The sequence below is a fragment of the Xiphophorus hellerii genome, chromosome 22 (assembly GCF_003331165.1).
Source record: "Xiphophorus hellerii strain 12219 chromosome 22, Xiphophorus_hellerii-4.1, whole genome shotgun sequence".
In the NCBI taxonomy this organism is placed as follows: domain Eukaryota; kingdom Metazoa; phylum Chordata; class Actinopteri; order Cyprinodontiformes; family Poeciliidae; genus Xiphophorus; species Xiphophorus hellerii.
In genome coordinates, this window is record NC_045693.1 from 26,651,925 (window position 1) to 26,675,869 (window position 23,945).

The following is a 23,945-nucleotide window of genomic DNA, read 5'->3' on the forward strand; positions in this document are numbered from 1 at the left end:
AAAGATTGAGAAATTGTCTATTAAGCATATTCTATGCTTTATAGTTCTACGCTCTTAAAGTCAAAGTTTAATTTTCTTCTTCTTTTATTTCCAACTTAAAAAAACAATTCATGTAGCTGTGATGAAACGATTCCTGATTTCTATGATTACCACAGTATCAGTACAGCAGCAGTAATGCTAATTGAAAAAAACAATTACAATTGTATTTAGGGTCTGTTAATGATGTTGTACAGTTGCAGTTATATTTATTGCTTTTGTTTAGATTTTTCCTTTTACAAATTTGTCTGTATTTCAGATGAATTTTACTGCATATATGTCACATTGTTAGCGGTGAACATGTTGAAATGATTCATCGTTCATTTGCCTTCTACACCTACTTATTCCTGCAGGGTGATGAGGAAGCTGGTGTCTTTCCCCAGCAGTCATGCACCCTGGACAGGCGGCCAGTCTGTTTACAGGACAACACAGAGACCCATAGGGTATATGTGAATCCTTTTGACATGTGTCTTGACGTGATGATTTTAGATTGATGCTTATTTTCACATAGTGAGGGCAGCATACTCACTTTTAGTAAATCTTCACTTAGAGTTGTTTTCTCTGTAATAATTACAGTAATCCTGTTATTACTATAGTGTGTATTTTATTTCTTAACTAATTCAGAGAAGCACTGCAGAACTTGTAAATAAAAGCAAAACCAAAAAAGCCAAACATTTTGAATGTATACTTTTGTAAAAAGAAGTGATATATTTGCACTTTTGTGAGAAGTGACTGTGAAGGTAAAGTAACCTGTTGGTGCCTAGTGATGTTTGAATGAGGGGACGTTGCAGGAAAAGCTCAGTGGGGAAGTCCGTTCGTCCACATAGAGGGACTTATCTATACATCTCCAGCTGACAGGAGGATAAAAGCATTTTGATCATCCAGTAACACAGCACTTCCTGTTAAAAGCTCATCATTAGGCTCCTCACAAGCTTTTAGTTTCCATCAAAGATTCAAGGCAGTGAAGCAGTTTGCATTATCAGTGGTTTCACCTAAACACAGTCACATGACCTGAGGTCATGAGCGCACAGAGACGAACAGCGTTCTGAAGAAGAGCTGCAAGCTGAGACAGTTAAAACCTCGATATGTCTGACGTGAGCTGATGTCAGGCTGGGTCATGTTTCTGCACCAGACAGGCCCAGTCAAAGTCCGAGTGGAATGTGCTGCTTTGTGCTGCCGGCTGCATTAAACTTGTGGTGAAAATCGTACAGAGGAAGAGAAATAAGAGCTGCTTCTAGTAACTGTTTCAGCCATTCCTTCTTTCTATGCCTAATCTACATGTGATAAAGTTTTCCTGTTATCCTAAAAGCCTCTGGCATAGTTTCCCACCAGCTTTCTTTTTTTTACTCTTTGTTTAATCCAAAGTTACCGGAATCCAGTCATACAAATAACATCTGATCAGATGAAGGCGACTAGTGGGAGTTTCACTCTTAGGGGGAAAAAGGAATAGATTAGTCACAATTGTCACAAAGTAGATAAGGATTTTAATTCAAGTAAATTGAGTCAATTAATTAAGAAAAATGATCTCAAAGAACCTTGTTGTCCAATTCATATTCAGTAAAATGAAAATGTTCAGTTCATACACATACAGTTTAATCAGACAGACAGATTTATATCTAATTAAATACAATTCAAATTGACATAATGCAGTCAAATTGCAAAATAAACAGCTGTGCAGGAAATCTGCTCTTAATTTCAAGAATATTAATGATTGCAAAAACATGTAGAGCCAATGTCTGAAGGAATAAAAAATGGAGAATGATGTTATTCTGGACAACTTTATCAACTTAAGACAGAATATAACACAGATAATGTTACAAGCCAGTAGAAATCTTTTTACACATCTTAATGTTGTAGTAGATCTCAAGAACTGGACTTGAGCACCTCTGATTTAAAGGAACTAGGTGTTTCGGATGTTTTGCAGTTTTCTGGAAGTTTCCTCCAAATTAATGTGGCACAAAAAACTAAATGCTGCTTCCATGTTTGGTTCTAGTTCTGGGGATGCAGAGTAAATTTGAACCAGTGATCATGACATCATAATGGCCTAATTTACTTCATGAAATGAAGACTGGCCACATTTCTGTGTTTGTACGACCTTGAGACGTTTTAACTATTTAAACAGTTTGGGTGACTGAATGTGTATTTGTGTGCTGAGCAGATGTGCAGATGTAACTGTTTTGGATGTGTGGATCATTTGTCACTTGGAGATGCAAAGTTGCTACAACTGTGAGACGAAACGTAGAAACCAGGAAGCAGCAGGGAGCAGTTAGCTTTGGCTCCTGGAGGCAACAGTGGCCCCAGGCAGACAGACACCATGGACCCCCACAGAGCAGCCATACCCCAGACAAAGAGGCGCCGTCAGGCCGAAGAGACACAGGCACCAAACGTCCCTATGAAGCCCCAAGTACCATCCAGTTCTGTTGAGGAGGAAACTGAAAATAGAATTCTTGTATTTGCGAGTATAAAAGCAAAATGTCTCTGGATCTTTTTTGTAGACATCTTAGAGCTGACCTGACTGGACTTTTATTGAAATAGACTGAATCAGAATGAAATCTGGGATCACCGACTATATCATGTATATTCTAACTTTATATGATATTACAAATATAAGTAACTGTAATATTAAAAGGATAATTATGAATGTTTTATTTTGATGTTTCAGTTGTTTGCTACTGTAAAGAATGTATAAATTTTACATGATTTAGCTTTTTCTCCTGTGCTGATTATTTATTTAGTGTTTATTTCACCAACGTACAACGAATGTACCAACATAAGTGACAACAAAGACAATAACAGGATCAGACCACATGCTTTATATCCAGTGTCCAGGTTTTTCACAGTGTAGATCTGCTGAAATATAGATTTCACAGCTTCCCATAATGTCTCCTGACCTTTTCCAAGTAAGCTGATGTCCTTAAAATAGGCCAGGTAACGCAGTTTCTGTTGAGAATCGTCTTCTGGGTCAGGATCCTCACTCAGGCTGATGGACCTGGGTTGATGTTTTATCTCATCATTACATTTTAACCAAACATTTCTGGGATGTGAGTAAAGTGTGAATGTCCTTCTCTGGACCAGAACTGACCAGAGCGAAGCATGAGCACGTTTTGACAGGACGGTCATTTTAATACACTTCTTGACATTAAGAGGAATTAAATTCATTCCTAACAGAGTTAATATTTAAAAACAAACAAATTGGTGTTAATAAATGTTAAACTGTTAACTTCAAAGACTTTGTAAAAGCTCCAGATTAGTGTTAATGTGCTTTTTCTGAGCACTGAAGCCCAATCTTTATATTTCTGTTTGAGGTCAAGGGACATTGCGCCATTATTTCTACCAATTGATCTAACCTCACGATGTCATCTATTATGGGAAGTATTCCAGTTCCTCCCACAGCCAAACACAAACGCAGCATGATGCTCTCACACTGCTGCCTGGCTGGGATGTTTCACAACTTTTCCTTCTTTCCTACAAATGTAGCGATGATGGTCATTTTCATTTTGTATCATTGTGTATCAGTGAGTGTAATGAGGCTGAGTACAGAGATGCTGCAAACAACTTTGTCACATGGTGTGGGCTGAACCACCTGCAGTTCAATGTGACAAAGACCAAAGATCTGGTGGTGGTTGTGAGGAGGAGAACCCAGGTTTAAAACCAGAAGGTCAAAATTAGCATAAAAGTGAACAGATGGAACAATGCGCGCGCTCCCGACACAGGGGAACAGAATTTCGCACCTGGACTCACCTGTGAGCTGACGTCACACTGAGCGTACCTGGATCAGCTCGCGGAACTGATCGCATTCAGACGCTGAAACTACTTACAGAGTACAGAAGGGGAGACGCTTCGCACCGGAATACAAAGAAAGTTGTTTTTTTTCTACGAGAAGGATTTTCTAAGAGGCTTCAAACACAAATGGGGACCGCCTGGTTTGCGGTTTTGGGAGTTTTATTCGTCATTTTCCAGGTAGGAGTTTTTTCCCGCTGTTTTGACTTTTATTTAAAATATTGTTTCGACATGTTTTGCTATTGGTTTTATCTGTTACTTTGAATGTTTATTGTTTATTTACTTGTGTTGCTATGCAGTTTTTCAAAGAGCGTTTAAAAAGGCTTTTAGCTTAATTTGGTTTTAGTTACGGCTTCTTGTCGATGTTGTGTGTAGCTATAAGGAGGTTCTTGGGGTGACTGTGAAGTTAAAGGTGAAGGTAGATGAAAACTATCCTGACTTCACAAGCACACGGTTGCTCTAAACTAATTGCTTAATGAATAATTATCGTTGCGGTGTATAACAGTAAAGTAGTGCCTCGCCCTGTTTCCGTCGGTGACGTTGACTGCAGGCCGAGTCGCCATGTTGGATTTTTTTTTAAATTAAAACTGAGGTCCCATCAGGGTCTACTTCCACACGGCAGGTGACGTCACTATAAACTTTCAAACAGTAGAAATTTGTTGTTTGAACTATTTTTAAAAAATGTTTTTAAAATAACCATCATTGTATAGAACTAGTGCAAGGCATTCTGAGAGGCTGGCTGGATATAAATGTACTGTTTCGTTTTATAAACCTAAAACACATTAGAACAAGAGGTGGTTTGCAGTTGTTTCTATCACTGTTGTGAAAAATACAATAATTGTGATAAGTCAGTCACCAGGTGTTGGTAGTGAAATTTACCTGAGTCTGTTTACTAATCCCAAACCAATGGTATGGTTAAAAATATAACTTGTAAATGTAGCATCTACATTTGGGAATAAGATTGAATGTAAGAATTGCTTCTGTTTAGTCTCACAACTGGAGGAAATTGAAATGACGTCACATTATTGATACCAGTTCGAGTTGATTTTGAAGCAGTATTCAGTTTTTGATGCTCTGCACCTTAAGCAATGATAGATATGAGATCTAATCAAAAATAGTAAATTAAAAATTCTATTAGCAAACTTATTATTGCAATAAATATGGTTAAAAATGTAATTTAAAAATATTAGTCCATGTTGCCCAACCTAGGAAACTGACTGTCATTCAGTCATTTTATCTATTGACATTTTAGGTTATTATTTCTTTTTTTCTTTTTTGAATCTTTCATAGATCTCTGTAAGCAGTTTAGAATCCTGTAGATTTTCCTAATAAGTGGGTTGCTGTTCAAAGCAAGGCTGGATTTTTATGTATGTAATTTGCTTGTAATATAGATTCCCAAATTATCAGTATTTTATTTTCTAGGCAGTGATTGCTGAAGACAAAACAGAAGCTCTTGCATTCTGAGAATAAAATAATAATTTGAACCTTTGTTATGTGCTGTGACATTAGCAGATATCATACATCTACAGCCTAGCAAGACTATTAAGCTTGTTGCTGTTTCTTCTGTCGAATATTTGTTACTATACAGTTGTATAGTAGCTGGAACATTCCTGTAATGTATAGTGTCATCTATGCTTTTGTTCAACTAGCAGACTGAGTTGATTTTTTTTCTGCTCTTTGTGGATGTATAACAGACTTGGATCACATCTGATGCAGTGTTTGTTGCATGATGCCTCAGTCACATCAAGCCACATCGTGACATAATAAAGTTGTTTAGCTGAAAGGAAAAAAGAGAAAAAAAAGACAAACCTAACAATGGTCTCTTGTGAAAATGTAAAGGGTTAAAATTGATTAATCTGCTGTGTGCCATGAATATGAACTGTTGGATTTTTTAATGGCTGAAATCATCAGGAACTGGGTTGGCAGCTTTTAATTGCTGTGGCTAGTTTGTCACCTTTCTGTAACTTCTATGCTAAATATATTTACCCACCAAACTTCTATGTAAATGCAAAGCGAGTGTTGAAATTGTGGACCGGAAAATACAATAAAACTGAAGAATGAAGTATTCTGCTCGTGGATTTCAAAATTACATTTGTAGACGTGCTTTCAATACCGCCCACACGCTCTAACGGTACAATAACCCTGCCTCTTACACAGTGCATTCAATGATGGCACAGACCACCTTCATCTTCAGCACTTTATGGACATTTGTAAGGACACTCAGTGGGGACTTGGAAATTCAACCACACACAGGAGTTTGCAAAGGAAAAAACAAGTTCAATAAATTTTCAGACTCTGGTTACTGCTCAGGATGCAGTCGTCAAACAGCACTGAGAAGAGAGGGGAGAAGACGGGTGATGCACTGATAAAGGAGGGGTATCTTAGAAATGTTCAGCTTAACTGATCTGTAGAGCAGTGGACGGGTGGAGCTGAGAAACCAGGTAGAACAGGCTTTTGTGGAAGCAATGAAACTCTCCACAAGGAGATCCAAGAGGCAACACCCAGGGACTTTGACGAAAATCAGGCAGAGGTCATACACAGGAGGACAGAGAGAGCAAACTTAGCTTGAGGGGCAGGCAATACTCTGTGGTCGGGAGGCAAAGCTTGGGTCAAGGTCCAGAAATCCAGAACAGATTGGATCCGTGGAGGGCTTGGCGGGGGTCGATCCGTGGACAGAAAAGGGTCGTAAAAATACTGAAGACTTGGAAGGAAACACTGGATCCCTACTGGCTCGTGGCTGTTGATAATCTGGCAAGGAGGCAGAGGCTGAGAGGTGTTTAAGTAGGGCGGGGACCAGGTGGAACAGGTAAGCAATCAGGCGTGGCAGGTGAGCTGAATGAGTGTTTAAGCACAGCATGGACAAGACAGAACATGAATCATGACAGACATTAAGATTTTCTCCATTGCCAACTTTGCTGTGTCAGTATTTCCTCTGAATTTAGAAGCTCAGTGCTGCCCCCTGGGGTTACAACACCTAACAATCATTATTAAAATGTACAGTAGTTCTCTAAAGGGTGCAGAAGTTGGCCTTAATAAAACATCTGTGTGAACACTCTCCAAAAATGCCACTACAGCCAGAAAAATCTTTAAAAAAAAATAAAATAAATAATAATATTGGACAACTACAAGTTGCTGACAGATATCTGAAATATTTGTGGATTTAGTTTAGCCATATCTGAACACTTTTCCAGGATGTATAACCTACCTGTTGAAAACACTTTGTGTGAAAATGCAACTCAGCCTTTATTCAAGTTATTTTGAACTCCTGGAAATAAGCTGTTGGATTGCAGGCATGGGTAAGTGTTGTTAAAATTACAATGCTAAGTAAATTTTTAAAAGAAAGATAAAAAAAGAAAAACAATCTTTCTTGTGAGGCTGCTTGTCACAAGCTCAATGAAACAATAGATTTAAGATCATCTTCCTGAAGTCCTATTTTTCAAACCCTCTTCTGACATTAAGCTGTGCTGAAGTTACTGTGATCTTTCTACTCCAGGTAAACGGACAAGTTGTCCTTCATGAGGGTCACCGAAAGCTTGAGATGGACTCTGCCACTAAACAGGTAGGGAAGGACGTGGTATGATATGGGTCAGAAAAGTTTTTTATTTTTTTTGTTAAGAATGTAGATTGACATCCTTTTTCAGATTGTCATCTAAATGGCTTTTGGATTTTATCTAAGAAAAAACTTGTTGATTATGATTGATTTATAGAGGCACTAAAATTTAAAGCCACATACAGCTCAGTGGCAACCGCAGGAGCTTTGGCACTGCCATCCCGTTATAATCAGCGTTTTTGCGCCATTCTTGCACCGTCCACTAGACGGCACATTTAGCAGCTCTTCCTAATTCCAAATCTTCAGTCTAGTTCAGTGCGAGCCCATCAGCATGTCTTGATAGTTTGGCTGAAAACTGACCTGGTGAATGTGATGAGTGGAGGTCTGTACAGAGATGTAGAAAGTCTGCTGAAGCTGTGACCTTGTAAGTGGAAGCTATTGCATTCATGAAGTGCATTGATTTTAGTCTTTGTGCTCCACCAGGTCCGTTTACCAGTTTCAGGACCCGACCAGAACCCCTTAATGTAAATTACTTTGAAATAATGAGATTTGGTTATATATAAAAACAGGCTTTAATGCTGAAAAATGATCAAATGTTACAAGCCATACATGTCATACAAATGGAACAGATGCAGAGTTACATTCACCGTCCAGCAATGGGGCCACACTGAGCTCACCTTATGGATGAAACCAAGTGAGGCAAAGACTGTAGCGTGAATTTATCTTTTTATTCTTTTCTGCAATCGGTACCCTCCCTTAAGGGTAGTCTAATCAGTTTCAGTCTTTTTACACATGACTGGTGGCAGTCACTCATGAACATGGTTATGTAAGCTGCAGTGTGTGCGTGTAAGCAGATAGAGGATAAAAGAGAGCAAAACACTGAATCCATAACAGCACCTTGTTGTTTCATGGTGAATAGTCAGGTCTTGAGGGTTGCCTACATGGTTTGACGTTCAAAAGAGATTTTGATAACTTCTGATCTTCAATGCCTCAAGACTCTGCTGAGTGACTCTGGAGTCTATATTTCAAGAGGAATTTGCTCAGATACATGTCTATAAAAGACAAAATGTTGGCTTTGATCCGAAATGGAAGACTTCATGTTTTGTTTTGACCACAGCTCCAAGAGATGTTTTTTGCCCCTTAACTTTTATTTGGCCATGCATTATGAACAAACTGGCCACGTTTAAAACTGATTGATTGAAATTTCTAGGACGAGTTTGATCAAATATGGAGTCCGTTAACGGTGAAAATTGATGCATTTGTCTTTCTGATTGTTTGTTTACTGATTAGAAAATATTTGTTTCCTTAGGATGATCCAGGACTGAAGATTACGAAGAGAGGCTGGATTATCCCTCCTCTTAGTGTTTCTGAGAATCAGAGAGGACCTTATCCCCTGTTTCTTGCTCAGGTAAGAGAAATTAAAAGGAATGGATAATTCAGTTTGCTCTTTCAATTATAGCTTGTATTGTAAGATGTATTCCTCCTCTATTTTTTTGTGCTTTGTTTAATTGTATCTGAATATAACCTTGGTCTGTGTTGTCCAGATTCGCTCTGATTTCGATAAAGTGAAGAAGATCCAGTACAAAATCACTGGTCCTGGAGCTAATGAGTTTCCTGTTGGTCTTTTCACCATGGATAGAGACAGTGGTCATCTGTATGTCACACAGGAACTGGACAGAGAGAAACAGGACAAGTACATGGTCAGTGTTTTCTCTTGTACCTTTAGCGTGTTGCTTTTCTATTCACTGTTAAAGATGAAACATTGAAGAAAGTCGAGATAAAAAATTTCTGAAACAATTATCAAGTTTACAAAAAATATTCAAATAAAACTGGTCATCTCTGATTAAATATACTGAGTATAATTTATGAAATGAGAAAAATAAAATATACCTTTTCTTGCAACATAAAATCAGAGACCATATTATTCTAATATGTTGAAATTGTCATTTTTACAGCTTTATGCCCATGCTAAGGAAGCTGGAGGTGGTACAGATGCAGAGCAACCTATGGAAATTATAATCAATGTTATTGACCAGAATGACAACAAACCTGTTTTCAATCAGTCTACCTATAAGGGAGAAGTTCCAGAGGCTTCGACAAAAGGTAAAGTCCCAGGATTCAGATAGTGAACATGCAAAAAGAAAATGTTTTACTTTTTACAAGTTGTAAGTATGCTTGAAACCTTTGGCAGGACCCTTTGAACAATTTTAACAAAAAATTGGTGCATATAAAGGGGCCTATTAAGCAAAAATTAGTTTTTGTATTTCCATTTGGTACTGTTTCTAAAAACAGTCCAAACCATCATAGAGCTGCTCAGTAAGGAGGAACAATTCTGAATCATGAACAGAACCAGGAACACGTTAAGTTTTGAAGTGGAATGGCAAACTAAGCTAATGGCAGCGCGTCACTTTGAAGAACAAACGGCAATAAAGAGGAAACGGTTCAGTTGTGGTCAGCTTTCTGGTGGACCTGCAGTTTTGTGCCGACTGTGTGAAACATCCGAAATACATAATTTTAACTTGTGATGTAAATTTTACTTTTCCTTTTGGATTAAAAAAATTATAATAAAGTTCAGGCATAGCTTTTTGTTTAAATCTTTTGACTGCATTACCTAAATCCAAAGGTTGCACATAAAAAAAAAAGTACCAGAATGTAATTATATTTATATGCATAGGGTAATAATCAGCTGATCTGTGTCTTTATTGTTATGTTAGGAACAGCAATGAATTCCTATAAGACTAAAGTAAATATCTGGGTTTATTAGAGACCATCAGAACCTCGAGGTTCTTCATTGCTGAGTGTTGCTGCAAACATCAGAGGAGAGTTGACCACAACTCCTGTGCGCTCACGTTCCACCCATGATAGTGAGGAACAGACCATTTAGTGGAAAAGCTCGCTACCTGGGGTAGATCCCAACCACACATTAACTGGTTAAAGCACGACTTGCCAGTGGACAGGTCTGGCTGTTGGTCTGTTGGGCCGCTCAATATGCACATTCCACTCTTTGGGAAATATAAAGTATCTGCTTTTATTTTTTTATATGAAACCTCTTACTGAGAAAGTACATTACAATAATAAAATTAAATAGCTTTTGCTTTCTTTTATTTTTACACTTTTTTCAAAGAAAAACCAAAACAAACCAGAACTTGAATGGTTGGTAGCTGGAATATAATCCAATCCTTGACATCACATTTCAAATCAAAGCATCAATCTGAATGACGGCAAAGTTTAAAAACAAATCTGACATATTATGTTATTTTTCCCATTGAATAACACAAATGAATCCTACCTACATCTAGTGATACATTCATAGGGTGTCAGATACACCATACTTGCAGTGAATTTGACCGTGAAAGTTTATTATTTGAACGGCACATTATACTCGATAGTTGCGATATAGGCATTTTAACTATCGTAAATTGAAAAAATCGCGATACATCGAGTATACTTGATATACCGCCCAGCCTTAATCTGCACCTGCCATTCTTCCCCCTTTAGTCTTTTTTTAGTTTCTCAGTGAATTTCTTCTATGGTTGTTGTAAATAGTAAAATCTTATTTTGTTCCTCTGTCACTGTTTGTAACTCTAGTTCAAACCAAAGAAGTTTTGACATCTTGATTGATGTCTACATGGGACTGAGAATAAAGTCTTCTGTAATAATTCTGAAAACATTGTTGAATTTTCTCCTGTTCAGTTTCTGTTTGACCATTTAAAGGATTCCTTATTTTGTGTATAGTCCTCCCCGCTTGTTGTAATTTTTTCCTGTCAGTCTTATATAGGTCGTCTAGTTCTTTTTTTAATTTTATTTTATAATAGATGTAATGTCATTCAGAGTCATGGAGTGTTGGTATTTCTGCTCTAACAATTTATTTTCAATGTGTTTAGGTTTTTGCCAATTGTTGTTTTTTTTCTTAAGTGGGAGGAAATACTAATTATTTTCCCTCTAATCATCGCCTTCAATGTGTCCCATAATATTCCTGGTGACAAATTCATAAGTCAGCTGTTTAGTCGAGTTTTTATCAGTGGGATATATTTATAGCTCTTTGCTTGAAGTTAAATTGTCTTTTGTTTGTGTTACTTGTTACCTGTAGTCAGTATGGTAGCTCATATAACACATAAACAACCAAACATCATATGTTCTGCAGACATTCACCACTGCTACATTTGCATAGTCACGTCAGTGAGCTGACACTAACACGACCTGATCTCATGCTCCGTAACGCAGGTTAACATTGATAAACAAAGGTTTGCATGAGAGGCTCAGCTGTATGTGCATCAGTCAGCTTCTCTGCACCAGGAGGTTTGACATCTATAAGTGGGTGAAGAGTGAATTGCTGAGTGGGTCACCGGTCCAGCAGTGTTAGCTTCCCAAAGTCCAGCCTGACTACATGAAGATATTGAAGATATCAGACTTTGTTATTATTTCCCTTTGCTGAAGATTGAAGGTTTCCATCAGCCTTCAATTCTCATTCGCAGTCTTGAAATGAATAGAGCCGTGCTTCACACTAAAATGTGTTCTTTATCAGACAATTCATCAAGTCCTATGAGTTTCTGTGTCTCTTGTATGACAAGATAATCTTCAGCTGTGAGTTATTGCAACTTATTTCAAGTCTGTGGTGTCCTATCTGTCTAACAGCCCCCACCACCACACACACACACACACGCCGGCCCACCCCCGCACACACATGCACATGTTTGCGTGTCTATCTTTGTGGGGACTTTCCATTGACTTCCATTAATTTCTACAGCCTAAGCCTTACCCCTATCCTAACCCTAATCCTAACCAAAACTCAATTCACACCTTAGTCCTAAATCTGACCCCTGACCAAAAACTGTTTCCCCTTGTGGGGACCGAAGCCTGGTCCCCACAAGGAGCAGTGGGTCCCAACGTAGTATGTGTCAGGAAAATGGTCCCCACAAGGTATTACAAACAAACGCACGCACACCCACACACACACCTTTTTAAAGCACCTCATAAAGAGGAAGAGGTAAAACATTATGTGGTTAAATGCATTAAGCTAAAGTAGCTCAGCTTCTGCTTGTAGCTCTGGTTTCCATGTCTGCTTTAAAATAGATTTTTAAACCAAACAGTTTTATTTTGTCAGCGTTGGTTTGATGCCTTTCTTTATTTGTCTGTCAAATCTGTTTTCAAACAAAGTGATGTGAAATAATTTTGACATTTTGATATTGTTTGACATCTATTTTTTTATCAACCTGCTACTCATATAAATTATATTCCTTAGTTATAACATACAGTTTAATGGGTTTCCTGCTCACCCTTGTAAATAGAACATATAAAAAAGTCAACATCAAGATCAAATTGTTTTAAAGTGGTGAGTTTCTTAGTTCAGCTTACCTTCACTGTTAAATCTTAATAGCTGCTGCTCTCACTGTTGTTCGTTGTTTCCTCTTGATTAGGTTTTGAGGTGATTCAGGTTGTGGCCACAGATGCTGATGAGCCAAATACTGACAACTCTGATATCAGGTACCGTATAATGAGTCAGAAGCCAGAGGAGCCCAGTCCCAACATGTTTACCATCAATCCAGCAACTGGAGTCATCAGAGTCAACGAAGCTGGACTGGACCGAGAGGTGAGAATTCTGACAGTTTTGGCCCATCTGACTAAAATCAGAATTAGGCTAATGTGTATTTTTATTATGTTGTTGCGCAACACCCCCCCCCTCCTTTCTGTCTCTACTGTCTCACTCTCTGCTTCCTCTTCTGAGAGGGGAGATGTGCTACCAGCTCTCCTTCTAACGGGTTAATTGAGTTTCCTAAATCTGCCGGGATTTACCCTGTCCAGAACTGAAGTAAACTCTGTTTAAGCTGGTTTCGAGAAACGATTCGCCTGGTTTCTGACGGCCAACATCCAGGTGTCCCACCCTTCTTCCCCCTGTGAATTAGCCAGACTGAGCAGCCTACAGCCAACTAGTTTCACAGAGCACACCTGTTAACGGTCGCTCGTTCTCTATTTTACAACTTGCATTTGTTATTGAACCAGGTAGGTTTTAGTGACTCGGGCGAGTCCCAAGGATGACGTTTTAAATTTGGGCTACCAGCAACCTATAAAACATTTTCCACCTCTTCCTCTCCAGAATCAAACATCACAGCTATTTTACAACCATCAAAGAACTTTAAGGTGACTCATTAACTGAATGTCCACAACATCTTTTAGATTTTCTTTATGCTAAATATTTTATTAGTAAAGCATTTTTGCAAGGGTCAGTACAGCTTAATTCAGTAGCAGAAATAATCAAATAAGTAAAATCAATCATCTAGTCTATCTTTCCCTACTGCTGACACTGAGAACTAAAAAAAGGAACCTTTGAGAGAGACGGACGGAGTTTGACGTTTCGATCCCCAGACCTGGCCTGATGATGAAGAAGATGTTGCAGCAGGAGGAAGATGTTGATCAGCGAAGGCAGGAATCTCTGTAGGTCTGATGAGCTTCTTCTCCGCATGGATGGTGAGGTCACACAGGACTTGGTGCTGGCAGGAAAAAAGGCACCAGTTCTTCTTCTTTGTCTTTGCCTTTGTCTTCATCTTTGTCTTTGGGGTCTGAACCCAGCCGATGAGAGAAGTGCGATTTGAAGCCACAGGTTGTGGGCCTGACCGGTTGGTCTCCATGAGCAGGACAGTCTCCGGCTCTGTGGCCCCGGCTCTTCTTCAGCTGCAGAGTTCTTTGTCCATCTCTTGGCTCGAAGCTGCCCGGAGGATCCAACGAACGGTTCCTCTTTTGCACCCACCTTTTATAGGGTTTCTGACTGCTCAGACAGATGATCTCATATCCATCACTGTCTTACAGACATTTCCTGATGTCTGTGCTAATGTCTCAGGGTTGCTCAACCTCCTATGTCCATTGCCTGCACAACCTTTTACCTAAATAAGGCGTTGATCATCTCTGCTCTCCTGTTAGTTCCTTGCCTTTCACCTTTCACCTACTCTCCTCTACCTCCAACATATCAGTGATGTTTAATTGCAGTTACACCTTTTACACCATTTCAAGTTCAATGTCAAAATCACATTTATATCACATTTATTTTCTTTAGCTTCTCTGATTTAGCATTCATTTATAATTTTATAACCATAACTTATATCACATTTATTTTCTTCAGCTTCTCTGATTTATCATTCATTTATGATTTTATAACCATAACTTATTAATTATACTTATTATAATCCTAATGTGAGTTATTACAAATGTTTTTCTGAAAAGAAACCAAGAATAATCCATGATTCTAATTATTTGATACTAAAGTTACAGTTACTTGTTTTTCTTGTAAGTGTTCTCACAAATGTAAGTATAAGTATTATTACAAGTAAACCAATATTAATATAAGTATTTTACTTTGAATCTTATCAAATTACTCAAAATGTTTAGATTTCATTCTTTAAAACTTTCATGCTTTAAAATAAGAAATAGTCTCAACTATTTTTATAAATCTGCAGGCTGGAAACTTCCTCTTTTTCCAGGAAACCTGCTTTTCCTGTTTCATGACTCTCTCTGACTGACTATGATTTCTTATGATTAGATAGAGAAAAGTAGAATTAAAGCAAAGTTTGCTGGACACAAAAACAACACACACAACCAGATTTATTTTATTGACACCTAAGTCTACTGTTGGGCCTTAATGTCACTTGAGTGATTCATTTTAAAGATAACTTTATTTATTATTACTGTTAAACTTAAATCTCCAGCATGGGGAAGTGGGATGAGCTCGGATTTTCTTGACAATTATGAAACGCACAGATTTGGGAAGATGATGTAGAGTCTCAAAAGCAGAAGTTATTGTTAAATTTCTTATGTGCCGTTTCAGTCAAGCCTCTTTGATGTTTGAAACTTGAAATTAAGATTAATTTCTCATAGTTCTAATTATACAGTTTTGATTAATTGATTAAAATAAAGCTGCAGTGAGAGCTGCTGTGCTCTCCTCCTACCTCAGAAACATTTGCAGGCTGTTGATCTAACAGCAGTAGAGCAGAGAGGAAACCTGCTCTGTTTCATTTGCACCTTGCAATGGAATCACTCAAATGCAAAGCTGCCAGTAATCCTGCTCTGAATTACAGTAACAAATAAAAATAAATACATATGCCATTGACCTTTAAACATATGCATGCTTGAGTAATACAGAGAAAAAGTAGCAGATTTTAGAAATTGGCAAGCTGTTTTACGTGCGTGTACATATTAAACCGCAACGTTATTGACACACAGGTAGAGAAGAAGCGGAGAGACTGTTTAGCCAATCAGAATGCAGAACACAATGCACGATGCAAATCCGTGAAGCAGCGAGACCATGAACCGATATAGCGAGGGTTCTCTGTATGTTAATATACTTCTTTTTTCTGCCATCACTGATTTTCTTAGACATCCAGACAAAACTCTAACTAATTTTCTTAAATGTACAGAATGAATTCTTTCTTTTTCTGTATTTAAGCTGAAGTTCCCATAACTTAATGTAGCATCTCTTGACAGCTGAAGCATATCAAGCTGCCAGAAAGTCTGAAGATAAATATTATTTATCAAGACTGGTGTTTCTGTCTTATAAAGACTTGGTCTTTGGCTCTTCACTGAGATCAGCTTCATGCAGCTCAGCAAACAGAGCTACTAGTAACAGATAACTACTCCTCTAATATGATTAACACAAGTCATTGCTTCAGTTTATAGCCTTGCAAAATCCCTCCAGCAAGTCAGCAAGGTTTAAAATTGAAACTAGCCTATCTTTGCACCTAGACCTGGTGTCCTTTGGGTTTGTGTTGTTTCTGCTGGTTGAGTTGCTCCACATGATTCTGTATAATGTTTTTCTTTCTGTTCTTGTTCTTCCTGGTGTCCATCATTTCCCCTCCTCTCCTGCAGTGTCCTGTATCAGATTCTATGTTCTCTGCTTGAAGCTACAAACACACATACCTAATTATGAATTAGCATGATTTCATTAAATCTTTTTTTATGATTTGTTGTTTCTCAGAATGAGCTTTGTGCTGTTTGTTGGAACCTAAATAATTTGTAAACTAAGTTTTTCTTAGAGGCATCTAAGCTCTGCCTTGATAACTGAGGACTGAAATAGTGTTGAATATTTTAGAAAACTGATTTTCTACAGTTCAGTGACGAGGAACTAAAAGTGTCTTGTTTAATTAAAGTCAACATTTCATCCTACAGAAAGTCCCAAAGTATGAACTGGAAGTAATGGTAGCTGACAACAAAGGAGAAGGTTTGACTGGATTTACCAAAGTGATTATCAAAGTGATGGACAGCAACGATCACGCTCCAGTCTTTACAGAGTCCAGAGTAAGTACAACACATGACTTTTTAACATTTTTAAACCTGTTGTTTAAAACTGGTTTAAACAGGTTTTGTTTGAACGTTTCCATTTATAAATTAGTTGCACTTAAAACTTCATTTTTTTTAAATAAAGAGAACCACCTTACAGATATAATGTTTTCCATATTTTAAAAATATTTTCTATGTTTTGTCTAAAAATGTCTTGTGTTTGACGGAGAAAAACCCCAAATATTCAATATTGAAAAAAAACACAGCAAAATTGAATCTTTTTGATGTGGATGTTCCAGCCTTGACCGCGTCAAAAATTAATAACAGTATTGATGTTTACGCATTTTTGGAGCAATGAGAGTTAAAACTGACACTCTGTACATTCATGACCTAAAACAGTACATCTTACAAAGGTGCAACTCAGTATTTTTTTCCACTTTCCATGCATTAAATCTGTTCAATAACTAAAGATCTATCCAGTGATAGAGATATGAGGATTTTCTCATTTTTAAAATATTTTCTATGGTTTGACTTAGGGCTCTTGTAAAAGAATATTTTATTAATCGAGTTCTCTTTAGAATATTTTTACGATTATCCAAGGAATCTGATCTATTTCTCTCTGCATCATTCCTACTGTTCGGTCCAAAATCCTGATGCCAGAAAAACTGTCATAGTCCAACCATCACACCACAAAGTTCAACCGTCCTTATTTGTCCCCCAAACCCTGACAAAACGTCACACAATTCGACACCATGCTGCTGACACTTCACAACGACTGTAAGATAGAAGTAAGATCGCTGCCCACCACCAATAGTCATCTGGGTGGAACAAGGTGCGCTACATAATAAAACATAATTTATCGAAGCTTTGATCAGATAAATTTTTCTCGAGGAATTTTAATAATCAATATACTCTAATCATTAGAGGAATAGTTTCAGCCCTAGTTTTATACCTGTTTTGTTATATAAAGCGCTTTTATCTGCCTCGTTGCCACTATACAGATAAACTTAACTTTTTGTCCAGAAAAAAATTATTATATATTATTTTGAAGGGGCAAAAAACAAAATATGCAGTATTTTTAACATGCAGACACCAAACCTGCTCCTTCTCACCCAAATCATTCCATATATTCACTGATGACCTCCCCTGTAGGTCTGAGAAGTGCAGGATTAGCTGCAGGAAGTCTGTAAAGAGAGATGAATGTAGTCAAAGGCCTGCAGATTCTGGCAAGAGAGAAATCCTGGAGTTAAAATATGAGGAGAAAAGTATGACAGAGCCTTTTCATATGTGGAAGATCCTGATTTTCCTCTCTTTTTTCTCCATGGAGATTTCCCATCATCCATTGCTTCTTCCTCCTCTCAGCTGCAGAGTCCTCCTTTGCCAGGCTGCAATTCCTGCCCCTCATATGAATTTTGACTTCTGCTTATATTTACATCAGACATCCTCATCATCCTCAGACTTGTAATCTGGTAAAATCATCTCCATGGAGTTCTCTAGTCCTGGTTGTCTCTTAGAGAAATTACCAGCAAACTAACCCAACTGAAGATGCACCTGCATAAACAGGCTGTTCCTCTCATCTAATAGTAAATAATTAACTCGATTAATTAAAGGGTGGCGCCTGTGGTAATATAAGGGAGGTCATCACACCCAAACTAGTTTTTCTTGTGAATAATCAAAGGGACAATAATTTTTTACACGAAAATTTTAAAAAGTCTTGGCCAAGTTTCATAGAATTAACTTTTAGTCCAACTGAGATGTTGAGAATCAAAAAAAGCAGTAAAGCAGGATTTCCCATTTTGGTCAGCCAAGAATCCCCAAGGGTTAAAGGACAAGTTGTGTAGATAAATATGTATATATGTATGCAAATGTGTGAAGATAATTTGGAATTTGTTGTGTTGAGCAACCTTAAAAATGTCTTCTGTCTCCTCTCAGTATGAGGCCACAGTTGAAGAGAATAAAGTAGACGCTCTAGTTGTTAAGATGTTGGTGAAGGACGGTGATGAGCCTCATAGCATGGCCTGGAATGCAAAGTTCAGCATCATTGATGGAGATCCAGGAAATCTGTTTACTGTGGAAACAGGAACAAACAAACAAGAAGGAATCATCAGTACTGCTAAGGTAGGAGGAACAGCAGGTTCTGACTGTTGGACCAAATGTAACTATTTCAAAGTATTTTGTTTTTAAGCAAAATTTAGTTACATTTATCAGCTGAAGTTCAGCCTGAACTGTTCATGTCTGAGTTACCATTAAACCTTTCTTCCACTAAACCAGGGTCTGGACTTTGAGAGAACCAGTAAGCACACTCTACTGGTCACAGTGGAGAATGAGGCTCCTTTTGCTGTCCCCTTGGTCACTTCCACTGCTACAGTGGTGGTGACTGTGGAGGATGTCAATGAACCTCCCATCTTTGATCCTAAAGAGAAGCATGTTTCCAAACGTGAGGATCTTGCTGAGAACAGCACTGTGGTGCGATACATAGCTACTGATCCAGACGTTGGACGCAAACAGAAAGTCATGTAAGGAACCTGAAAATCCTCCATCTTGAAGAGTCACAGCCTGCATATTTTAAATTTATGTTGTAGATAAGTAATCTCTTTTCTTGATCATACTGCTTACAAAGTCCTGCTTTGTGTTATTTATATAAATCTTTGTCCTTGATGTTCAGGTATAAAATACTCGATGACCCAGCTGGCTGGCTTGTCATTGATAAGGGTACTGGTGAGATAAAAGTGAGAAACAAAATGGACAGAGAAGATAATGCTGTCAAAGAGAATAAATACACAGCATTGATTGGTGCATATGATGATGATGGTAGGTGTGAGGATTAACTGTCTTAATGGTTTTGGAGGAAATCTATATGAATCACTGCAAGTTAAAAAAATTTAATGGTTTGAGCTAAAAGTGTAAAGCTTGCCTTGAAAAGAGTTCTTTAGAATATTATCATCTGGAGCAGTTCTGAATTTCTCAAACTTTTCTTGTAGAGATTTTTGACTCCTTCCTCAGTAGATCATTGAAGGTGTCAACAGGACTATTCATGCTTCTACTTTTTATCTTCCACGTCTCCAGATCAGATCCCAGCTACAGGAACTGGAACTCTGATCATTACACTTGAGGACGTCAACGACAACCCCCCCTCCGTTGACGATCGTTTAGTTAAAGTACGTACCCTCCACCTGAACCAGGACCAGATCATTTACGTTTTGCACCTACCTATTCAGGAGCTTTAGAGTTATAGTTTGACTTAATTTTCAATTGTTAAATAGAAAATTACAAATATACTGTAGCATAATCCCATCAGTGTTTTAAATTCATTTTGTTTCCACAGATGTGTAACAAGAGGCCAGTTTCTCAGCTGCTAAGTGTAACAGATAAAGATGGACCAGGCTTTACTTTTCCATACAGCGTCGTCTTACTGGACTCTGCTAAGACTAACTGGACCGCTAGGATGAACGACAACAGTATGTAAACTAGGAATGACTGATATGAACTAACAATTATATCACAGTATTTTGTTGCTGTTTCTGTAATCATGGTGATGTAAATGATTCCAAAGGCCTGTTGACTTTTCTGTTTATCTGGGAGACAGCTGACCGACCCAAAGTTACCGCTGCAAATAAAACCTGCCTATAGTAAAATAGAAATATTGCTTAATATCAACTGAATAAAACAAATCTAAATGTTTGTGGTGGGAATGGAATAAGACTTGATGAAAAGAAACTTGTATTGACAAAACAACTGGCAACGTAGGAATTAGTTTTTTAAGTGTGTTTATTGTATATTTTTCTTTTTCAGAAACTGGTATTGTTCTGACTTTGACACGTGAGCTGGAGAGTGGAACTTACAAAGTGGGCATGAAGGTTTCAGACAACCAGGGCCTGTTTCAGATCAACACAATCGAAGCTGAAGTGTGTGACTGCACTGGAGAAGAAGTGAGGTGCATAGAGAAAGTTATTGCTGGCTCCAGCATGCCAGTCATCCTGGGAATACTCGGTGGCGTCCTCCTGCTACTTAGTGAGTTTAAGAATTTACCACATTTCTAGATCAATATGGGTTCTCTCTAAGAAAGTTGGTCTGAAGAAAAATTGCTAATTCTACAAAGTTCAACTATGGATTAACTAAAAGAATAATTTACTGAATTTGCTACTTGAAGAGAGTCGTGTCAGATATTTTCACTCTGAAGGTGACATGAGCTGCTTTTGTCTGGATTAGTTTCTGTCTGAATGCTGCCACCCTCAGTCTTGACTGGAGTAGATTGTATTTTGTCATCTGTGCAGACTTGATGAGATCAACCAGGACATATTCTGGCAGTATCATTCATCTCCTTTTCCAGTGTTTATCTAAAGACACAGTCTCTCCATAGTGGTCACCTTCCAGCTCCATGGGATTATTTTGCTCTTGAAATGAGAAATCATGTCAGCTTTATGCTCTTTCAGTGCTGGTCCTGCTGCTGCTACTGTTGGCAAATAAAAACAAGCCAAAGAAGGGACAACCTTTGCTCCTAGATAACGACATCAGAGACGACATCTTTTGTTATGATGAGGAGGGAGGCGGAGAGGAGGACCAGGTAAATGCTGCTTATATAATCAAGATTTATACTCTGGAACATTGTTTACATGTAATATTTTTTACATGGGGCAGATGGCTATAACTGTTCATCAGAACGTATTTAAATCTTACTTTACTCTCAACAAGCTCTTCTGGTGGTTTAATCCAGTGACTGTTTTCATGCCTTGTAATCTAAAGGGAAGTTTTATTTTGCATTATTCTCCATTAGGACTACTTTGATCTGGGTGTTCTCCACCGTGGTTTGGACAACCGTCCCCATGTGTTCAGGGATGAAGTGGCTCCAGTTTTTCAGACACGGCCTGTTGTGTATAAACCTCGACCCGCCAACCCAGAAGATATCGGCGGCTTCATTGATGATGTGAGTTCATAACACCACTAAAGAACTTACTTCTGTTGGAAAATAAGCCTGTGAGCATTATAACATATTTCACTCTACGACACAGAACCTAAAGGCGGCAGATAACGACCCGACTGCTCCCCCCTACGACTCCCTGCTGGTGTTTGATTATGAAGGAGGCGGTTCTGAAGCTGGAAGCATTTCGTCTCTGAACTTGTCAAGCGATGGAGATCAGGACTATGACTGCCTCAGCGACTGGGGGCCTCGCTTCAAGAAACTGGCCGACATGTACGGAGGAGGAGATGATGACATGATGTGAATGTACCAGTACTGAGGAAAAGTAGCTGCATGAGTTTAAGTGTGCTGGAGTAACGACATCCGTGAGATGTTAGTTTGTGAATTTTAGTTCATGCCCATTGGCAGTTGAGCCACTGCAGAGTTTGGTTTTATGAATTTTCCCCATTAGAGAAGTTTTTGAGCCTTTTGTTTTTGTGTTTTTTTAGGCTGGCCAAAAATGTTTTATTTGTAGCTTACTTGTATAGTGGTCTCATACACTGAACGATTTGCATCATCACTGGTTTTAAAAAAAGCTAGTGTGAAGCTGGTAAAATAAGGTACTTTTGATCTTTTTTGTATTCTGTTTTTATATTTTTGTTTCAAGGATAGATTAGAAACATTTCAGAAATCATATGAAATCCTTTTAGCCAGGGAAAGCAGAGTCGACCTCTGGACGACATTTGAGTTGATAATAAATGCTTCTTGTACTGCTTTACTAAATCTTGATGCAATAATTTCTGATGTATGGTAAAAGGTTAAATGTAATGTTTCACTTTTTTATATATATATATAAAGTTATACATTTTAGATTTGTCTGGCGTTTTGTCTTTTCCAGAATAGTAATTACTTTATTTATTGCAACAATTGAACGGTTGGAACAGGTTTTATTTGAACAATGTTCATTAAAATCCCAGTAGAACGACTTTTCTCTAACAGCTTTGACTGAAGTCAAAGCCCCATGACTTTAATGATGGCAAGTTGAGAACTGTGGAAGATTCCCAATGAAATGACCGGAAAACTGCATTGCAGCTGTGGCTTCGACATCAGCATGCGACTCTGTGCATCAATACTGTATGTAAAGTGCTTTGGGGTTTTATGCATGCTGACTTGTGCGTAAAATAAGCCGCCGCAAAATTTAGGCCCCTGGTCCTGTATCAACCTACCAGACCACTCAGGTTTACTCCAGAACCAGACATGGAGAAGCAGCATTCAGTTTTTATGCTCCTCTAATCTGCAGCAAACTTTCAGAAAACTGCTGAAAAACCAAGTTCCTTTAAATCAAGGCTAAAAACCCACTTGCTTCGCGTTGCCTTTGATTGTTCTGTCAGTCAAACGGAACTGAAACACAAACCAACTTTTCCTTTATTATGCCACTGCAGTGTATAGGCCCTTTAGTGTTTTCATCAGATAGCACTTTGAATTGTCTTGTTTCTGAAATGGGATAAACTTGCCTTGGGGAAAGTTAATAATGGTATTCTCATGATCCCAGATAATGGATTTGTGTCTTCAACTATCTGACATTTCAGTAGCTGGGACAGTGTTGTGCCTTCGGCTTTGTTTAGCTCAACAGATGCCCTAACAAACCCATCGGCATCCTGTCTGAAGTGTGCAGCTCTTCCTCACCTCACGTGAGAATAATGAGAGCAAACTGAGGAGCATGTGCATCTGAAAACACTAAACTACCAGATGCATAAGGATTCTTCTGGCATATAGGGAAACCAGTCAGAAATGAAAGAGAGAACGACAGAGCTTCAAATAACAGTTGCTGTTTGATGCCTCTTGTTTCCTTGAGTCAGTCAGACAGTTTGTGTGTCTGAATGTTTTTGATGTTGTGCCTGAATCCTGAATATATTTAAAGAATGTATTATCCTAATGCTTTTGCGTGCTGAAATTTCTCTGAGTATTAGAAGAGGCTCCATCGAGGATTCTCAGAAGAATATCAAAGTGGGAATTTTGTGCTCAAGGAATATAATTTGTCTACTTGTACTTAGGAATTCGAAGAGCTGTAAGAGTTGTTCTGGACTTGTGAAAGCATAATTGTACAAGTCCTGCAGAATTTATTCTATAAATTCAATTTCACAGTTACAGTCCACAAATACTTTGCACCAAATATACCTCCTTATAAAAACTTAATATTTACATAATATATTATTATAATATAATAATATTTACTCCACATCAAGGCATTAGACTTTAAGACCTTCTCCATGCTGTTTTTTTGTTTGTTTGTATTAATAAAGCCAACTAAATAAAGTGCATAAATGCTTTAAATGCTTTGATAAATATCTCTTGTCCAAGTTTGTCTTGTACTAATTTTTTCCTTCTTTTGCTTCGCCTGGAACATCCTGCTGGTGT

The 23,945-nt window shown here is 38.1% G+C and overlaps 1 protein-coding gene across 1 annotated transcript; it reads left to right on the forward strand.

The window, feature by feature from the left end:
• Positions 1-3,812: 3,812 nt before the first annotated feature.
• Positions 3,813-22,397, forward strand: LOC116712576 (B-cadherin-like). The gene is made up of 16 exons (XM_032552377.1): positions 3,813-3,996; positions 7,310-7,375; positions 8,676-8,774; positions 8,911-9,066; positions 9,322-9,469; positions 12,784-12,956; positions 16,520-16,648; positions 18,563-18,748; positions 18,902-19,146; positions 19,296-19,441; positions 19,697-19,788; positions 19,956-20,088; positions 20,423-20,641; positions 21,064-21,194; positions 21,405-21,554; positions 21,640-22,397. The coding sequence occupies exons 1-16, from the start codon at positions 3,946-3,948 to the stop codon at positions 21,850-21,852; spliced, it is 2,337 nt and encodes a 778-aa protein (XP_032408268.1). The 5' UTR covers positions 3,813-3,945; the 3' UTR covers positions 21,853-22,397.
• The last annotated feature ends 1,548 nt before the right edge of the window (positions 22,398-23,945 follow it).